The 18,223-nt window shown below is 47.6% G+C and overlaps 1 protein-coding gene across 1 annotated transcript in view; it reads left to right on the forward strand.

Moving 5' to 3' along the window:
* The window catches only part of LOC140459640 (rho GTPase-activating protein 25-like), a 42,203-nt gene that overhangs the window by 12,684 nt on the left and 11,296 nt on the right, over positions 1-18,223 (forward strand). Inside the window, exons 3-5 of the mRNA XM_072553950.1 lie at positions 2,887-2,974; positions 14,332-14,460; positions 16,659-16,866. Coding sequence (XP_072410051.1) covers positions 2,887-2,974; positions 14,332-14,460; positions 16,659-16,866 — 425 coding nt within the window. The remainder of the gene's footprint in view (positions 1-2,886; positions 2,975-14,331; positions 14,461-16,658; positions 16,867-18,223) is intronic.

Raw genomic sequence — 18,223 nt, forward strand, 5'->3', positions numbered from 1 at the left:
GACTGGGTTTGGGGATGGGTAAGATCAGTAAAGAAAGATTCAATCAAGGTCTCCAGTTACTGAACTCAATGTCTGAAATTCTATAGAAGGCTGCAGGGTCCCCACACAGAAAAGGAGATGCTGTTCTACATCACTGGAGCACTGCAGCAACCATGAGACAGAGATGTTGGTCAGGCAGCATGGGTGCTGTGTGGACTGAATGGAGCTGCTCTGTGGATTGGTTGCTCAGTGGGGATTTTGTTGACCCTGTGTAGGGGAGCCCACATTGTGAGCAGTGAGTACAGGAGGGTATTTCTGCTGCCTTGGATTGGGAGGAGAGAGAGGGTCACAGCCTGTGCTGTCGGAGGAGAAGGTGCCGTGGGGATGTTCTGGCAGTAGAGCAGGATTACTGACAGTGCTGGCTGGCCAAGGGCCTTCACTCAGCCCACTTCCAGTCTGTGCGTGACTGCACCCCAGCTGAACGGAGTCCATACTGTGAGGATCAGCATCAAACAGCAGTCACTGTCTGGTGCCTTTGGAACGGGAGGTCAGCATTTTAAAGCCCCACTCCATGGGCAGATGGACAGAGTCTGACAGATCGTGTAAGAGGCTGAATTTGGAACATGGCTGTGTTATTTAGCTGAACTGCACTGTCTGTTCCCAGCCAAGGGAGTGAGAGAGAGAGGGGAGAACGAGACACAGTCCACACTTTTCAAGGGGAGGGGAATGGAGGCAAATTAAAGATCATCATGAACTCTCACAACAATGGGGCAAGGCCCACCTCAGTTCCTCTTGGGAGGTCACCTCAGCCACAGCCCAAATGATGCACACAACAGGAGCAGGCCATTCAGCCCTCAGAGTCTGTCCTGTCATTCACTGTGATCATGGCTGATCATCCACACAGGCTCCTGCTCCCACCTCCCCATCCCGATTCAGCCCTTTTCTTCCAAGGAATTACATTGGACCCTTTCTGGAAATACTCTGGCATCAACCACTCTCTGTACCAGTGAATCCCACAGGCTCCCCACTCTCTGGGTGAAGCCATTTCTCCTCAGCTCAGTCCCACCCTGGATCCTGAGACAGTGAGACTTGGTTCTGTACCTCCTGGTTAATCAGCAACATAACCCCCTGAGTTTATGCTGGTGACTCATCTTTGAATTTATAGGTTTCTACCAAATGCTACCTGATTCTTCTAAACCCCAGTGCAGATAGTCTGAAGGGTCAGTGTGGGGAACCATCACTGCGTTCCCATCGTGACTGGAATAGCCTTCCTCAGGTAGGGAGACTGAATGTAATGCTCCCAGCTCTCCATTCTCAATGTTACAGAGGAGAAGGGCTGCAGATGGAAGGTCAGGGTAAGGGTGAGACTACTCAGCAATTTCCCTGGTCACATCTCCCCTGAGTAGAATTGGAAAAATGATCCCTCACTGTTCATCAATGTCATGTCAGGCTGCAAACCCAATGTGATCTGGGTAATCTATAGCCTGCAGACCCAGTGTGATCCGGGTGATCTGTGTCCTGCAGACCCAGTGTGATCTGGGTAATCTATAGCCTGCAGACCCAGTGTGATCTGGGTAATCTGTATCCTGCAGACCCAGTGTGATCTGGGTGATCTGTGTCCTGCAGACCCAGTGTGATCTGGGTAATCTGTGTCCTGCAGACCCAGTGTGATCTGGGTAATCTGTATCCTGCAGACCCAGTGTGATCTGGGTGATCTGTGTCCTGCAGACCCAGTGTGATCTGGGTGATCTGTATCCTGCAGACCCAGTGTGATCTGGGTGATCTGTGTCCTGCAGACCCAGTGTGATCTGGGTAATCTATAGCCTGCAGACCCAGTGTGATCTGGGTGATCTGTGTCCTGCAGACCCAGTGTGATCTGGGTAATCTGTATCCTGCAGACCCAGTGTGATCTGGGTGATCTGTGTCCTGCAGACCCAGTGTGATCTGGGTGATCTGTATCCTGCAGACCCAGTGTGATCTGGGTGATCTGTGTCCTGCAGACCCAGTGTGATCTGGGTAATCTATATCCTGCAGACTCAGTGTGATCTGGGTAATCTATAGCCTGCAGACCCAGTGTGATCTGGGTGATCTGTATCCTGCAGACCCAGTGTGATCTGGGTGATCTGTATCCTGCAGACCCAGTGTGATCTGAGTAATCTATAGCCTGCAGACCCAGTGTGATCTGGGTGATCTGTGTCCTGCAGACCCAGTGTGATCTGGGTGATCTGTGTCCTGCAGACCCAGTGTGATCTGGGTAATCTATAGCCTGCAGACCCAGTGTGATCTGGGTAATCTGTATCCTGCAGACCCAGTGTGATCTGTGTCCTGCAGACCCAGTGTGATCTGGGTGATCTGTGTCCTGCAGACCCAGTGTGATCTGGGTAATCTGTGTCCTGCAGACCCAGTGTGATCTGGGTAATCTGTATCCTGCAGACCCAGTGTGATCTGGGTGATCTGTGTCCTGCAGACCCAGTGTGATCTGGGTAATCTATATCCTGCAGACCCAGTGTGATCTGGGTGATCTGTGTCCTGCAGACCCAGTGTGATCTGGGTAATCTATATCCTGCAGACCCAGTGTGATCTGGGTGATCTGTGTCCTGCAGACCCAGTGTGATCTGGGTGATCTGTGTCCTGCAGACCCAGTGTGATCTGGGTAATCTATATCCTGCAGACCCAGTGTGATCTGGGTGATCTGTGTCCTGCAGACCCAGTGTGATCTGGGTGATCTGTAACCTTTCCCCAGCGTCAGTGTCATTGAGTGGGTGGGGAAGTGTTGTACATCTATCTGTCGCCTTGGCACTGCTTTGGTCTTTTGTTAATCAATCAGAGGGATATTGTGACTGCAGGCTCTTGTTATTTATATGCAGGGACTGGGTGATGCAGTCACTAAATCTGCGTCTTTTCCAGGGCTACATTGTGCTCCAGGACTGCAAGGTGAATGAACTACCAGCTAACCCTGATGATCCAGGAAAATTCCTCTTTGAAATCACTCCAGGTATTGTCTCTCTCTCTGTCAGAAACCCCTGTGTACGTATTTCCTCCCACCCTGCCAATTCACTCTCCTAACTGGGAGCTCTGGCCATCTCGGAGGAACATCCTTGGGCAGGGACAGGAAGGTGAGGTGAGGGGGAGGCAGGCAGGTCTGAGCATCCCCCATTGTGGCCCATTGTTTGGACATGGAGCAGACCCACAAAGGGGGTCTCTTCACAAGCCATCAGCCCCCACCCAATCCCTGTCAGTGATAGATGGGTTCAGCACCAGTCCCAAGGGGGCCTTGCTCATCTCAGTGCTACCTGGCAGCCCTCATTGCCACTGAATCTTCATCATATAATGACACCCCGACCGAGCTAGCCACAGCCAAGTGATCTTACAGGGGACGGGATAAGATATTGTGAAGCAGAATACGGGTAAGCCGAGGATTGAGCATGGGGGTAAAATCGACCGTTTGGTTAATTTAATTACCTCATCATTTGTTGTGCCGAATGAAAATTTATTTTATTAACACCCAGTTTACCCTCCACCCTTACTCAGTGACTAAAATACAATAACTTTATTACAAAAATAATAAACACTTAAGATTAAACTAAATTATTTCTAAAACCTATTTAAAATTCTAAACTTAAAAATTAAATAAAAATTAAAAATCATTTCAAATGTAATTAAATTATGTCCAATGGAGGATCTATAAAAGTCCCGAGAGTCCATAAAAATTATTGAGCCCTCCACTATCACCTGATGAAGGAGCATCGCTCCAAAAGCTAGTGTGCTTCCAATTAAACCTGTTGGACTATAACCTGGTGTTGTGTGATTTTTAACTTTGTACACCCCAGACCAACACCGGCATCTCCAAATCATAAAAATTCTCAACAGTTGAAGGGTCAAAGACAACACAAGGTTTGGGATGGTCCATGCAAATGTTTTACACTTTTCAGCCCCGAGGGCTTTCATTCATTCATTGTTTTTCTCATACCATTTCCCCCAGGCTCCCATCACAAAACCAGAAAAGGATACTATCGATCCCTTGGTAAAAGTTACAATTTCTTCCTCCAGATGTTTATATTTAGTAGTCTTCTCTTCCCATGCCTGTTCGAGGGAGTTTATTTAGGTATCCAATCTAATCGTCACATCTACCACAATTACTTGCTGTTCCTTTTTAAAAATCAAATCCAGAATCCATAGTTTTCCTTCTTTGTCTTTTATCCACGGCTCTATATACGTTGTCCATCCCTACGCTTTGACATACTTCGTTATTTCCTCTGCTATCCTGTTATGTCTTTTAATCCTCATATTTTTAACAAAAGGGCACCAGCCTGAAATATGTGCCACAGTTTCTGTGATTCATTACATCTCCTGCAATTTTTAATATTAAAAGGCCTTCCGTAGTTCAATGACGCTCTGGTTGGGAATAAAATGGAGTTGATTACTTTAGGTGTCTTCATATATTGGATTTCTTGTAACCAATTACTGGAAACCAATTAAAGTAATGGATGCCTGCCCCTTGACATGGCAGAGCCATCCATTTTTGCATTTCGATGTCTCTCCAGTTGTTAGAATGCTTACTGCTGTATTCCTCAAGGAGAAAGTGAGGACTGCAGATCAGAGCTGAAAATGTGTTGCTGGAAAAGCGCAGCAGGTCGGGCAGCATCCAAGGAACAGGAGAATCGACGTTTCGGGCATGAGCCCTTCTTCAGGCCCTCACCTTATCACCCTCACCTTAACCTCCTTCCACCTATCGCATTTCCAACGCCCCTCTCCCAAGTCCCTCCTCCCTACCTTTTATCTTAGCCTGCTGGACACACCCTCCTCATTCCTGAAGAAGGGCTGATGCCCGAAACGTCGATTCTCCTGCTCCTTGGATGCTGCCTGACCTGCTGTGCTTTTCCAGCAACACATTTTCAGCTGCTGTATTCCTCAAGCCCATTGTTCATACTTTCATTATCCTCTATTTCATCCAATTTGCTCAGTAATTTGTGGATTCCAGATTTCTCTTAAATTATTTAGTTTCTTTAATTTTTGCATTTTAGATATAATACTAGTTTCCTCGAAAGAAAATGAGGCATGTAAAATTTCATCTGAGGAATTGTACAACATCTCGAGTTTTCTTAAAATAGCAATTGGAATAAAGAGAGATAATTTCGTTAGCCCTAACCCACCATCACTGTTTTTAGTATATAATCATCCATCTGTGATGGATTGTGGGAGATGTAATATTCCTTAACTGTGTTTTTCATTAAAATGTCTAATTTATTGAAATAATTTTGGGATGCTTCGGGATAAAATAAGGTAATAATCTAACCTGGGGATAAAATACGACTTTACAATTTCAAATTTCTGTACTGGTTTTAAAAAGGCTTTCTTAACATTGCCTGCCCAATCCCCAAATTGCAACTCCCAATGGGATTGGCTAATCCCAATCCATGGGTCAATTTTAGCCCCTAAATATTTATCGATTTTACCCGGCTCTATAAACTGTATTAGTCCATCGTTAAGTTTCCAGTTCGGCCTATTATTATAAATAAAAGTTTTGTTCTGACAGACAAAATAAAATCCTTTTGTCTTTTTGACATTCACCTCCAAACCAGTGTTCCTACAAAATCTTTCTAAGAGTTTTAAATTATAAGCCATCCCTTCATATGACTGACTAACCAATGCGATGTCGTTTGCAAATGCCAGGGAGGCAGAGTGGTGACTTGAACCATCTGGACCTAAAAACAATCCCTTTTTACTCCCTTCTATCGTCCTGATTAGAGTGTCCATTATAATATTAAAAAGTATTGGTGATAGTGAGTCACCCTGTTTAACCCCTTTTAAAATTTTTATTGGATTAGTTTTACAATTAAAACCCTCAACCACTGTTGAATTATAAACTTATAATTCATTTAATAACTTCGGGAGGGAGCTGTACTCTCTTCAGGGCACTAATTATTAATTTATGTCCCACTGTATCAAAAGCTTTCGCCAGATCAACAAAAACTATCACTAAATCATTTTTGTTTCTCTTGGCCCCATTAATGATATTTGAGGATCTTAATATTCTCCTTGCAGCCTGATACCCCAGTGAGAAACCTCTTTTGTCATTTACTTAGTTCTATTGCCTTACTCAATCTCTAAGCCATTATTTTAGTGAAGAGTCTTAATAACGTTGGCCCTATTGTGATAGGTCGCCAATTGTAAATATTCTTTAGCCCTTCTTCATCATTCACCTTAGGGATTAATACAGTCCTACTAACTTTAATTATTTCTGGGATCTTAGCCATTTTAAGCCAAATAGAAAATAATCTGGGTATAATATTGTTATCTTTCTTTATTAAATATTCCAACAATATCCCTGAGTGACATCTGATCCAACCCTGCCGCAGTTTTCATGTCCATCACCTTAATGGCCTGATTGACGTCTTCCCCCGAGACAGGATCGATCAGCAAATCACCCAGGGTACCCCTATATTTGGCTAACCCTAAATTATTCTTATCGTTGGGAGTTGATAATCTTTCATCAAGGTATTGTTCCAATTGTTCTTTGCTCAGGGGGCAAACACATTTATTTGGGGCCCCCATTAGCATCATTGCTAAATATTGCCTCTTAGTTTTATATAACATCTGAGTTTGTTTAAACACCCCTTTCTTCTTACTATTTCTTTTCTTGGCATTATTGGGCACTGTCTTAGCTTTCTGCCTATTACTATCCAAGCCACTATTTCATTTATTACTTTTATGTTTCTTTTTATCTTCCTTTTTATTCTCTTTTCTAATATCTAACTTCTTAATTATCTCTTCCATAACAATATCACCTCCACTCATTATTACCCGTTTACTCTTACTAATCTTGTCCTCAATAATGTCCAATAATTCATTTAATGATTTATTACTTAATTCTACCTTCCCTATATCCTCACTTCTTCCTTGATATTTATCTACTTCCGTTCTTATCCCTTCAATATCCTTATCTATATCCCCCTCACCAAAATCCTTATCTTCATTAATCTCTTTATCATTATTGAGGACCACTTCCTGATTATCATTATTGCCCTGTCCGATGCTGAGACCAGGGCTCCCAGCTCTGAACTTCCTTCCCTGACCCTCTTCCATCTCTCCCCCTCTGCTCTCTGGCCTGACTGAAATCTGAAACTGAAGCATGGCAGGCAGAGAAGAGACACCCAGGTCCTGAGCGTGCCTCAATGGTTTCATAAAGGCTGGAGTGGAGGAGGTTGAGAGGCAACCTTATACAACTTCATAAAATAATAGAGTTCACAAAGTTCATGGTGGGTGTCTTTTCCCTCGGGTGGGGGATTTCAAGACGAGGCGACATGTTTTTGGCGAAAACAAACAGACATATGAAAGATGTGAGGGCAACTTGTTTTTTTACAGAGAGGGTGGTTCATGTGTGGAATGAACTTCCAGGGGACGTGGTGGATGTGGGTCCAGTTATAGCGTTTAAAAGATGTTCAGATAATGACATGAGCAGGAGAGGTTTCACAAGGATCTGGGCCAGGAGCAGGCAGTTGGGACTAGTTTATTTTCGGATTATGGTCAGCATGGACTGGTTGGGCCGAAGGGTCTGTTTCCTTGCTGCATGACTCTATCAAAACAAGGCCAGTAGCTTGATGCTGAAAAAGGATAGGGCAGAGTCACACCGTGCTGTCAGGGATAGCCAGCCAGAGAGAGAGATTAATCTCACCAAAAACTCGACTGCCCATGGCCTCGAGCAGGACAGAGCTGGATACATCTCAGACTCTAGCCACAGCATCCTGCAATCGTTCCTGCTCTCCCTTACTCTCCTCACCTGAAGGTGAGACAGTGTCAGCTCCATGTGCTGCTTTTCAGTCGCTCAGCGGCTTGCTGTCGTTTTGTGGGCAGTCAGTTAGGTTAGACTCACAGAGACACACCTGGGCCGAGGGGGGAAAGGAGGGTCAATTCATTTCCAAACCTTGGAGGCTGGCTGCAGAGCTAGGACATGCACACGCACACAGACACACAGATGCAGGCATCCTGTCTGAGACTCCCTCTGACACAGGCAAACAAGCCACAAAGCATACTCCGAAACTGCACAGGATGTGGTCTCCATGTGAAATGCTGGCAGCCTCCTACTTCACAGAGAGTGGCCCTGTGGGAGGGAGTATGAAGGGGAACAGCTTGATGTGTACCACCAGCCCTCGGTGATAAGCCAACAGGAAAGGTATACCTCACACCCAGTAATGTTCCTTTCTCCAAGTCCCAGAGTTCGCAACAGGAGTTTGTTCAGGAGAGCTCCTCAACCCCCCCCCCCCCAACCCCAGCCTCAACCTGCTTAATCCTAAAGCAGATCCCTGTGTGTGTGTGTGTGCCTGAAATTCAGAGGGAGCACTTTCAGTCCAATGGGAGGTGAGAAGGCTCATGGCCTTTCCCAGAGGTGGGTGGCTATGCCCTCTGAGTGGGCAAGCTGCAGAGCAAGGGTGGGCAGGAGACAGGGGCATTTACTCAGAACCCTGGAGAGTTTGATGGAGACTACCACCTTCTTAAATGGGTGCAGTGTGTGTGTGAGAGAGAGAGAGAGAGAGAGAGAGAGAGAGAGAGAGAGTGAGGGGGCTTTCAGTACACCCACAGCTCTGGGAGACCACATGGTGTGCTGTGGGATCCTCACTGCCTTCAGGTTGTCCCTCCTACTCACTGTACGGGGCGGGGGGTGGGGGAGGGTGTCGGGGGGGTGGGGGGGTGGGGGGGGGGCGGAGGGAGCTCCTCTCAGGGAGAACCTCCCTCAGTATCAATCCAGACAGGGAAAGGCCACACTTAAAGCCTGCTGTCCAGTTTACCATTACCATCACCAACTCTGCTGCTCTTCCACATCAACTCCACTTGACCCAACCATTCTCCATTATCCCCTCGTGTTAGTATCTCTGTCCTGAACATATACAATCACTGCTGAGAGCTGGCAAATGGACAAAAAGGACTTGGTCTCAAATTGTCTTTTTTTAAAAACATTGGTTTCTCAAGCAAGGACTGTTATTAGAGTCATAGAGATGTACAGCACGGAAACAGACCCTTCGGTCCAACCCGTCCATGCCGACCAGATATCCCAACCCAATCTAGTCCCACCTGCCAGCACCCGGCCCATATCCCTCCAAACCCTTCCTATTCATATCCCCATCCAAATGCCTCTGAAATGGTGCAATTGTACCAGCCTCCATCACTTCCTCAGAGCTTCTCAATGCTACATTCTAATTGATTGGGGTGATTTTGTACTTTTGATTCTCTGGAATGCTGCACTTGTTATTTCTTCATTTTCCTAACTGATTTTTCTCCTCAGAGTTTGTACTCATGCATGTGTACTTTTGCATCTAAGCTGGCACCTTAAGTGCTGACTTGTAAGCTTTTCACTGTATTCACATGTCGCAATAAAGCTCATGCAATTCTAAACTGAGCCTTCATTGCTGTGCAGGGGAAAGATCACCCCAGGTTCACAAACCCCCTCCACCCACAGTGGGGACACAACCCAGCCCTCCATAGTCAATGGCTGACCCTTTGGGGCATGGATCCCAGCTCCATAGTGATGAATATAAACAGCAGAAACAACTCCCTTTGTCCTGTTCCCAGCTAACCTATAACAACACCCCCCACCCTCACCCTCACCCTCACCCTCACCCTCACCCCCACCCCCACCCCCACCCCCACCCCCACCCTCACCCCCACCCCCACCCCCACCCCCACCCCCACCCTCACCCTCACCCTCACCCTCACCCTCACCCTCACCCTCACCCTCACCCTCACCCTCACCCTCACCCTCACCCTCCAAAACCAGCCCAAGCCCAGCCAATGGCCCTATTTATACCAAGTTGAGCATCAATAAGTCAATCAAACACATCACCAAAGGATTAGCTTCTTAAAGGGGCAGTCCCTTTCTCTACACCTGTCAATCCAACAAACTCATCAACTGGCTGATGGTTGGGGGGGTGGGTGCGGGTGGGAACAGGGGTTTTACTGTAACCGAACCTTGAAAGGAAATGGAGCCCTGGAACACTGTGTTGGAGGGAGATGATTGACTCTGGCTCCCGTGGTACCCAGAGGGCACTGTGTGCTAGCCATCTGGGACCACCTGAGTACAGACATCCCCCTGGCCACTGGGGGTCGGAGGTCCAGGCCCCATGCGCAGAGCCAGAAGGAGATTTCCTCCCACATCCCTCCCCAGCAGCCTCCCAGTATTCTGTAGCTCCTCCCTGCCCCAGGAGAGGGCAGCACCCTTGAGGGTAGCTCCAGGGTGGCGGTAGAAGGGTATTAGGGTCAGCGAGGGCCCATAAGCAGGAGTAGTCAGACTGCACAGCCCCAAGTCTGAGTCACAAAGCTGCCAGCATGGACGAGCCCTGCATTCGGGAATGAGCTGATACATTCTGGGGAGATGGACAAGTTTGTCCCGTTGCGTTGGGCAATGTTCAGCTCATTGGTCAATTTGTGGCATGACCTTTTGTGATTGCGAAGAAAGCCAAACCTTTGATTGGAAGCCCACCCTCCCCACCCCCATCGCCTCTGTCTCTCTTCCCCAACTCCATCAGCCATGGTCTCCAAGTCCTCCAGCTCCCCAGCCAATTTCCCCGCAGCCCTGGGTATCCCACCTCTATCCCGATCATCTCCAGGACTGTGTACAGGTCAGGTCCTTGGTTCTTTTACCACTGGCCTCCCAACAGTGTCTCCATGAGCCCTGACCATCAGCGGCAGTTTCCAGCCCAAAATCACACCCAGTCAAGTCATTTTCTGACCATGATCTTTCCAAACCACTCATCCCCCACTCTGGTGGTTTTCCACTCCTTCCACTGTCACGAGGACATGAACAGTAGAGTACAATGGAGAAATACACGGCTCCCTTCCTTCACCCTCTGGCCGGGTGACAGCAACGTGTCACAGGTGGGAACCTGTTCACAAGGCTGAGGGTGAAATGGAAAAACATTGGGGACGTGCTGTACTTAAATACATGCAGTATGTGAAACAAGGTAAATCGGCAGGGTTAGTGCAGTTTGAAATTGGTGGCTATGATGTTGTGGGTATCACAGAGACGTGGCCGTAAGGGGATCTGGGCTGGGAACTAAATATCCAAGGATACACGTCCTAATGAAAGGACAGGCAGATGGGCAGAGGTGGTGGGCCTGCCTTGTTTGGATGAGATGAAATTACATCAATAGCAAGAAGTAATACGCAGACATAAAGTGGAGAATCTGTGGGGACAGAGTTGAGGAACCGCCAAGGGAAAAACACGCTGATGGGGTTTGTATCCGAGCAGTGGGTAGGAGGTGGGGAAGAAATTACAGCAAGAGATAGAAAAAGCATTGGAAGAAAAGCTGTATTACAGTAATGATGGGGTCCTTCGGTGTGCAGGTGAACTGGGAAAATCAGGTTGGAAGCAGATCCCAAAAAAGGAATTTGGAATGTCCTTGTGATGGATTTTTCTTTAGAGCAGTTTGTGGTCGAGCCCACGAAGGAACAGCCAGTTCTGGATTTGGTGATGTGTCATGAGACAGACTGGATTAGGGAGTTGATGGTGAAGGTGCCCCGAGGGGACAATGACCAATAACATGATCAAATTGACCCTGCAGTTTGGGAGAGAGAAGCTGGAATCAGATGGGACGGGATTCCAGCTGAGTAAAGGGATGACAAAAACACCAGGGATGAGATGGTCACAGTCGATTGGAAGGCGTGTCCCTGCAGGGTGGACATTGGAGCAGCAATGCTCCACATTTCCAGGGTAATACGGAAGGAACATCAGACCCATTCATCCCAAGGAAGAAGGAACAGACTCAGGGTAGGATGAGGCAACCATGGCCAACGAGGGAAGTCAGGGGACAAGGTATAAACCAAAAGAAAAACATGCAATGTGGTGAAAGTTAGTGGGAGGCAAAGGATTGAGAAGCCTTTAAAAGAATAATTAGAAAGCACTCAGGGAAGAGAAGGTGAAATATGAGAATATGTTAGCTCATAATACAAAAGAAAATTGATTTTTAAAAATATTTAAAGGGAAGTGAGAGAGGCAAGAGGGGAGATTTTAACCACTGGAATTTGAGGCTATAGAAGCAGGAATGGGAAACAAAGGTGTGGCAGATGAACCAAATCGAAACTTGGCATCAATTTTCACAGTGGAAGACTCCAGCAGCATACCAGAACTTCAAGAGTCAGGGGGCAGAGCTGAGTGTTGTGGCCAGCACTAAGGTGGTGCTGGGGAACTGAAACTGAAGCTGGATAACTCACCAGTACAAGAAAGACCACGCCCCAGAGTTGTGAGGGAGATAGCGGAGGAGATTGCAGAGGCGTTGGAGATAATGTTTCAGGAATCAATGGAGTCAGGGAGGGAGTAAGTGAGACAAAGGAGAGCCAATGGGTGTGATCAACTTGGATTTCCAGAAGGTCTTTGATAAGATGCTGCACAGGAGGCTGCTGGACAAGATCAGAGCCCACGGTGTTAGGGGCAAGGTACTGGCATGGATAGAGGATTGGCTAACTGGCAGAAGGCAGAGAGTGGGGAGAAAGGGGTCTTTCTCAGGAATGGCAGCCAGTGACTAGTGGAGTTCCACAGGGGATCAGTGTTGGGACCACAGCTATTCACGTTATACATCAACGATCTGGGCAAAGGAACTGAGAGCATTGATGCTGAGTTTGCAGATGACACAAAGACAGGTAGAGGGACAGGTAGTGTCAAGGAAACAGGGAGGCTGTGGAAGGACTTGGACAGGCTGGGAGACTGCACAAAGATGTGGCAGATGGAATATAATGTGGGAAAGTATGAGGTTATTCAGTTTGGTAGGAAGGATAGAGGCATAGACTCTTTTCAAACTGGAGAAAGGCTTCAGAAATCTGAAACACAAGGGGATTGAGGATTGCCTTAACGTTAACTTACAGGGTCAGTGGGCAGTTGGGAAGGTAAATACAATGTTAGCATTCATTTCAACTGGGCTGGAATACAAGAGCAGGGATTTACTGCTGGGGCTGTCTAAGGCTCTGGGCAGACCACATTTGGAATATTGTGAGCAGTTTTGGGTCCCCTGTCGATGGAAGTTGGAGGGGATCCAGAGGAGGGTCACAAGAATAATCCCCAGGATAAAGGGCGTGTCATGTGAAGAGAGGGTGAGGACTCTGGATTTGTAATCGATGGAGTTTACACAGATGAGGGGGAATGTGATGGAAACTGACAGGATACTGAGAGGTGTGGATAGGGTGGACATGGAGAAGATGTTTCCATCAGTGGGAGAGACTGGGACCCAATGGCACAGCCTCAGAGTGAAGGGACCACCCTCTAGAACTGAGACAAGGGAGAATTTCTTCAGCCAGAGGGTGGGGGATCTATGAAACTCTGGAGGCTAAGTCACTGAGTATATTTAAGACCGAGATAGATAGGTTCCTGATGAGTAAGCATGACAAGGGTTATGGGGAGGAGACAGGAGAATGGGGTTCAGAAACATATCAGCCATGATGGAATAGTGGATGATTTTCGATGGGCTGAATGGCCTCATTCTGGTTCGATGCTCTTATCCAAATAAGAGCAGGATATTTGACCCCTGAAGCCTGTCCTGCCATTCAATCTGATCCTAAGTGATCATTGATCTCCATAGCCTAATCCACCCTCTTCCCCAACCCTGACCCCTTTCAGCAACAGCAGCTGCATCTACCTCCTTCTTAAAATCACAGTATCTTGGCCTCAACTGCTTTCTGGGATAGTGAATTCGACAGGTTCACCAGTCTCAGATAGAGACATCTCTCATCATCTCAGCGCTAAAGGTTTATCCTTTATCCTCAACCAATGACCCTTGTTTCTGGACTCACCCAGCCTTTGGGAACACCATCCCTGGGTTTACCTTGCCAATTGCTCTCACTATTTTATAGCTTCCTTTGAGATCCCTCCTCATCCTTCTGAACTCCAGTGAATACAGCCTGAACCGACTCAATCTCTCCTCAGACGATAATCCTACCATCCCAGCATCTGGTAAGCCTCCACTGCATTCCCTCTCTAGCAAGAACATCCTTCCTCAGATAAGGTGAGCAAAACTGTACATCATATTCCAGGTGTGGATTTCCCACCGCCCTGTATAATTCCAACACACAAGCTGCTCAGAACGACCAGAGATTACGTCTGAAGCACGTCATACAATTGCATCATTGTTCCTCTGGTGATGGTACTGAAAGTCGCACAGTCCCTATTCTCAAAAACCCACTGGATACCAACCGGTGTTATTTCTATTTGCTGTTGAGACTGTCAGACTGTCAGACATGGTGATGTCTGTTGTTATTGAGTGATTGTGACTGAGGAGGTGACCACCAATCTGAAGCCGGTTGACGGGTCAGTGGTAGTGGATTGAAAGGCCTGCTGTTTGCTGACATTTCTCCCCATGTGATGTCTTACAGTGGGCTCCAGTGACCGTGAGTGGACAGGAGGTGTTCAGGACTCCCACGTGCTGATGGCCAATTCACTGAACGAAATGGAAGACTGGGTGAAAGTGATTCGCCGAGCCATGGGAACGCTGTCCAGTGGAGGTACCGCACGATCCTCTGGAACTTCTCTCCAGTGTATCCTTGTCTTTGCCCCTCCTTGTTTCACATCACTCTGAGGTGAAGAGTTTCACTCAGCATGTTTACAGAGGGATGGCCTCTGGTTCTGTCCATTGATGGGGTGTTCGGGTCATCAGCTAGACCACCATCCCACTGTGGGCCTGGAGTCACGTGCCAACCCAGATTGGGTGAGGATGGTAGATGACCTTCCTTAAAGGACATGGATGAACCAGACTGGGTCTTTAATAGCAATGTCATGGGCATCAATGGGGTCACCTCTGCAGATTTCTCTCCAGTTGGCCATGTCCTCAGAACAGGAAGCTGGATTGTTCATCAAGTCACATGACCGTGATGTCATTGGCACCCCATCAGTGCACTACTGCCCATGGTCTTGGCTGGTACAGCTGCATTGAGAACTCAGAGCAGTCCACCCTTCAGCAACACATACGTACATGATAACTACTCATTGCCAGACCAGACCATGCCAGCCTCCCAGCTCCCCACACTGCCCTACCATCCTCATGGGAATCATAGCTTTCTTTCAGGAATGTGATCACCAGCTGGCAAAAGGCTTCAGGAGACCCAGTTGCTAAGGGCCCACTCTCAATTGGAGGATAAAAATAGGCAGATTTTCACCAAACTCTCCCAGGCCTTACTCAAACCCCAACTGGGATCCTATGAACAGTTTTCAGCCCCTTCTCGAAGGAAGGATAGACTGGCCATTGGACGCAGTCCAGAGAAGATTCACTTGGCTGATCCTGGGGATGGATGAGGACAGGTTGCATAGGGTGGGCTTGTACTGACTGGAGCTCAGAGGAACGACAGGAGACCTTGCTGAAACGTACAAGATCCCTAGGGATATGGAGAGGTTGTTTCCCCTTGTGTGAGAGCCTGGGACCAGAGGGTGTACTCTCAGAGAAAGGGGTCACCCACTGAAGAGAGAGATGTGGAGGAATTTCTCCTCTCTGAGGGGAGTGAGGCTGTGGGATCCTCTCCCACAGAGGGATGTCGAGGCTGGGTCACTAAAGGCTGAGACAGAGGGGAGGGAGGGGGAATCAAGGGCGATGGGGAACAGGCAGGAAAGGGAAGTTGTGGGTGATCAGGTCAGCTACGACCTCAGTGTCTGAGACTGGGTGGGCTGAAAGGTCTACTTCTGCTAATGACTGTAAGGAAGTGCTTTGATAAATTAACTTACAGTAAGATTCTACAAAACAGTCATTATCTTTCTGACCCCGATAATTTGCAGAGTATAAAGAAGTCAAATTTAATCTCGGTCTCCCACTGCACAGATAATGTCAGAACTGCTGAGGTGCTCCAATAATCTGTGTTCTTGTATGTGACTCAAGGTCTGGGTTCAGAACCCAGGATTGGCCAGAGGAAATCCCAGATACCTCTCTGATTACACCCAATGGGACCTTTGGCCTTGATGGGGGATGAGAGATACCCCCCAGTTGACCATTTAATCCAATCTCTCTCTGACTGAGTAGGTTTCCCTGAATGCTGCCTGCAGCTGGCTACCTCTGATAGTTTCAGGAAAGACACAGCTCAGCGTTTCCCCTGGGGCCGTGAAGAGTGAGTTTCCTTTGAGTTGTTCCTTGGGGAAGAAGATGGAGTTTGTGGAGGCTTTGGGAATACACTGGGAAGCAGCTCAGAGAACATCTCTCCAATGGACGTCACAAGGTTAACTTGGATGCTATCATGGTGAATGGACAGCTGAGAAAATGCAGAGATGTATGGACAACAACACAAGCAGGTCTTGTACTGAGTTAGGGTGTGCCAAAGGAGGGGATAATGCTCGGAGATTTGGAGCCCACATATCCTCAATCTGGGTAGGCATCATGGGATCCAATCTGGATGTGCCCATGACTAGAGACAGTCACACACCATTCAGAGAAATGGCTCAGTGAGTGGGTCTGAGGCTAATGAATCCATACCCTGAGTGAGGGATGAGGAACATGCTGGAAGGAAACATCCCATTGATAATGTGATCAGCAGGTCCTTGAGAAGGATGAGGGAAGGGCAATGGCTCTTTTAAAGAGCTAGCATGGTCCTCCTGTGCTCCAGGCTTTGAGCTTTGGATGAACATGAATGGGGCCAAGCCACATAAGGGGGACCTTGGAGCAAAAGCCCCAGGACATGTGCAGTGCCCATCACCGTCTTCATCTGAACTTATCTTCTTTCAGCTGTCTTCGGTCAGCGCCTGGCAGAGACGGTGGCATACGAGCAGAAGTTTGGCCAGCACCTGGTGCCTATGGTGGTGGAGCAGTGCACAGACTTCATTCGGAACCATGGGCTGAATGAGGAAGGTATCTTCCGCCTTCCAGGGCAAGACAACCAGGTGAAAGAACTGAGAGATGCTTTCGACTCAGGAGAGAGGCCTTCTTTCGACAGGTAGGCAGATAAACACTTCCCAACACCCAGTCAGGCTGCTTCTATTGTTTCAACTTTAAAAAAAAACAGGCCTCACCAGTTGTCTATCTTCTTGTAGATTGCTTGCTATCTGTCCCTAAGTTGCACTCTCTAAAAGAAACCAGAGCAAAGCACACTCTTAAAGCCATAGTGCCATCACCCACTCTGTGTCCTCAAATTCAAACCAACCACCTGGTTCATGGCTCAGACACCATCATCACCAACACACAATGAACATGACCTTGGACAGAGATGTGTTTCTGCTGCTGGTAGTTTTACTGTGGGACACCTTCCCTCTAGATCCCAGATAGATTGTTTCAGCCAAGGTACCCCCTCTAGGGGGTACAGGGGCTTTACACCCACACATTCCCTCTCTGAACTCTCCACACTTTTCCAAAACTCACTTTGGAAGGAATCGAGTGCTCTTTGACTCGTATTCACAGAATCATGATAGGGCAGGAGGAGGCCATTCAGCCCATCATGACTTGCACCAGCTCTGCCATCTTACGCCAATCTCCTGCCATTTGTCCAAAAGCCTACACATCATTATCATCCCATAACCATCTGATGTCCCTCTTCAGTGTCTTCACCACAGCATTTTTCTTCATCCTCCCAGAGGTGGAGTACTGAGACACCAGGTGGGCACCATCGTTTTCTCAAGAATTTAGAAGGTTAAGGGGTGAGCTGAGATATTAACAGGAAAAAGACAGGGAAGATAAAGATAAACTACTCCCACTGATTGGGGATTCGAGAGGTGGAGGGGGGCACAGCCTGAGAATGTGGGCCAGAGATGTTTGGAAGCACTTCTCCAGACAAAGGGTGGGAGAGCTTTGGAACTCATGCACAAACCCCAGTGGATGTGGGATCAGTTGTTAACTTTAAATCTGAGAGAGAGAAATATTTGTGAAGCATAGATATGAAAGGGAATTGGGCCAGGTTAATAGAGTTAGGCTTCAGACCAGTCATGATCCCATTGAATGGTGGGACAGGCTGGAGGGGCTGAATGGCTGCCTCCTATTCCTATGTTTCGTTATGGTATGAACAGACAGAGAAGGGTGGACAGGGAAAGATTGATTGGCTCATCCAATCTGTCTCATCTCAATCCGATGCCTGGGGTCTCACGATAGATGTCCTCCCAGTCATCTGCAGGGAGCGCTGAATGAACTGAGACTGAGGAAGACAGAAACATTGGCAAGCAGCATGGGCTCAGGAGACTTGGAATAAACAGAAGCTGTCCAGAATATCACCACCTTGTTTTTCCTCCTCCCCCATTATAACCCCGACACCAGTGTCCCACCAACCTCTCTGCATGTGAGGGGAACTGGTGGCAAATGTGAGA

The sequence above is a fragment of the Chiloscyllium punctatum genome, chromosome 35 (assembly GCF_047496795.1).
Source record: "Chiloscyllium punctatum isolate Juve2018m chromosome 35, sChiPun1.3, whole genome shotgun sequence".
Lineage (NCBI taxonomy): Eukaryota > Metazoa > Chordata > Chondrichthyes > Orectolobiformes > Hemiscylliidae > Chiloscyllium > Chiloscyllium punctatum.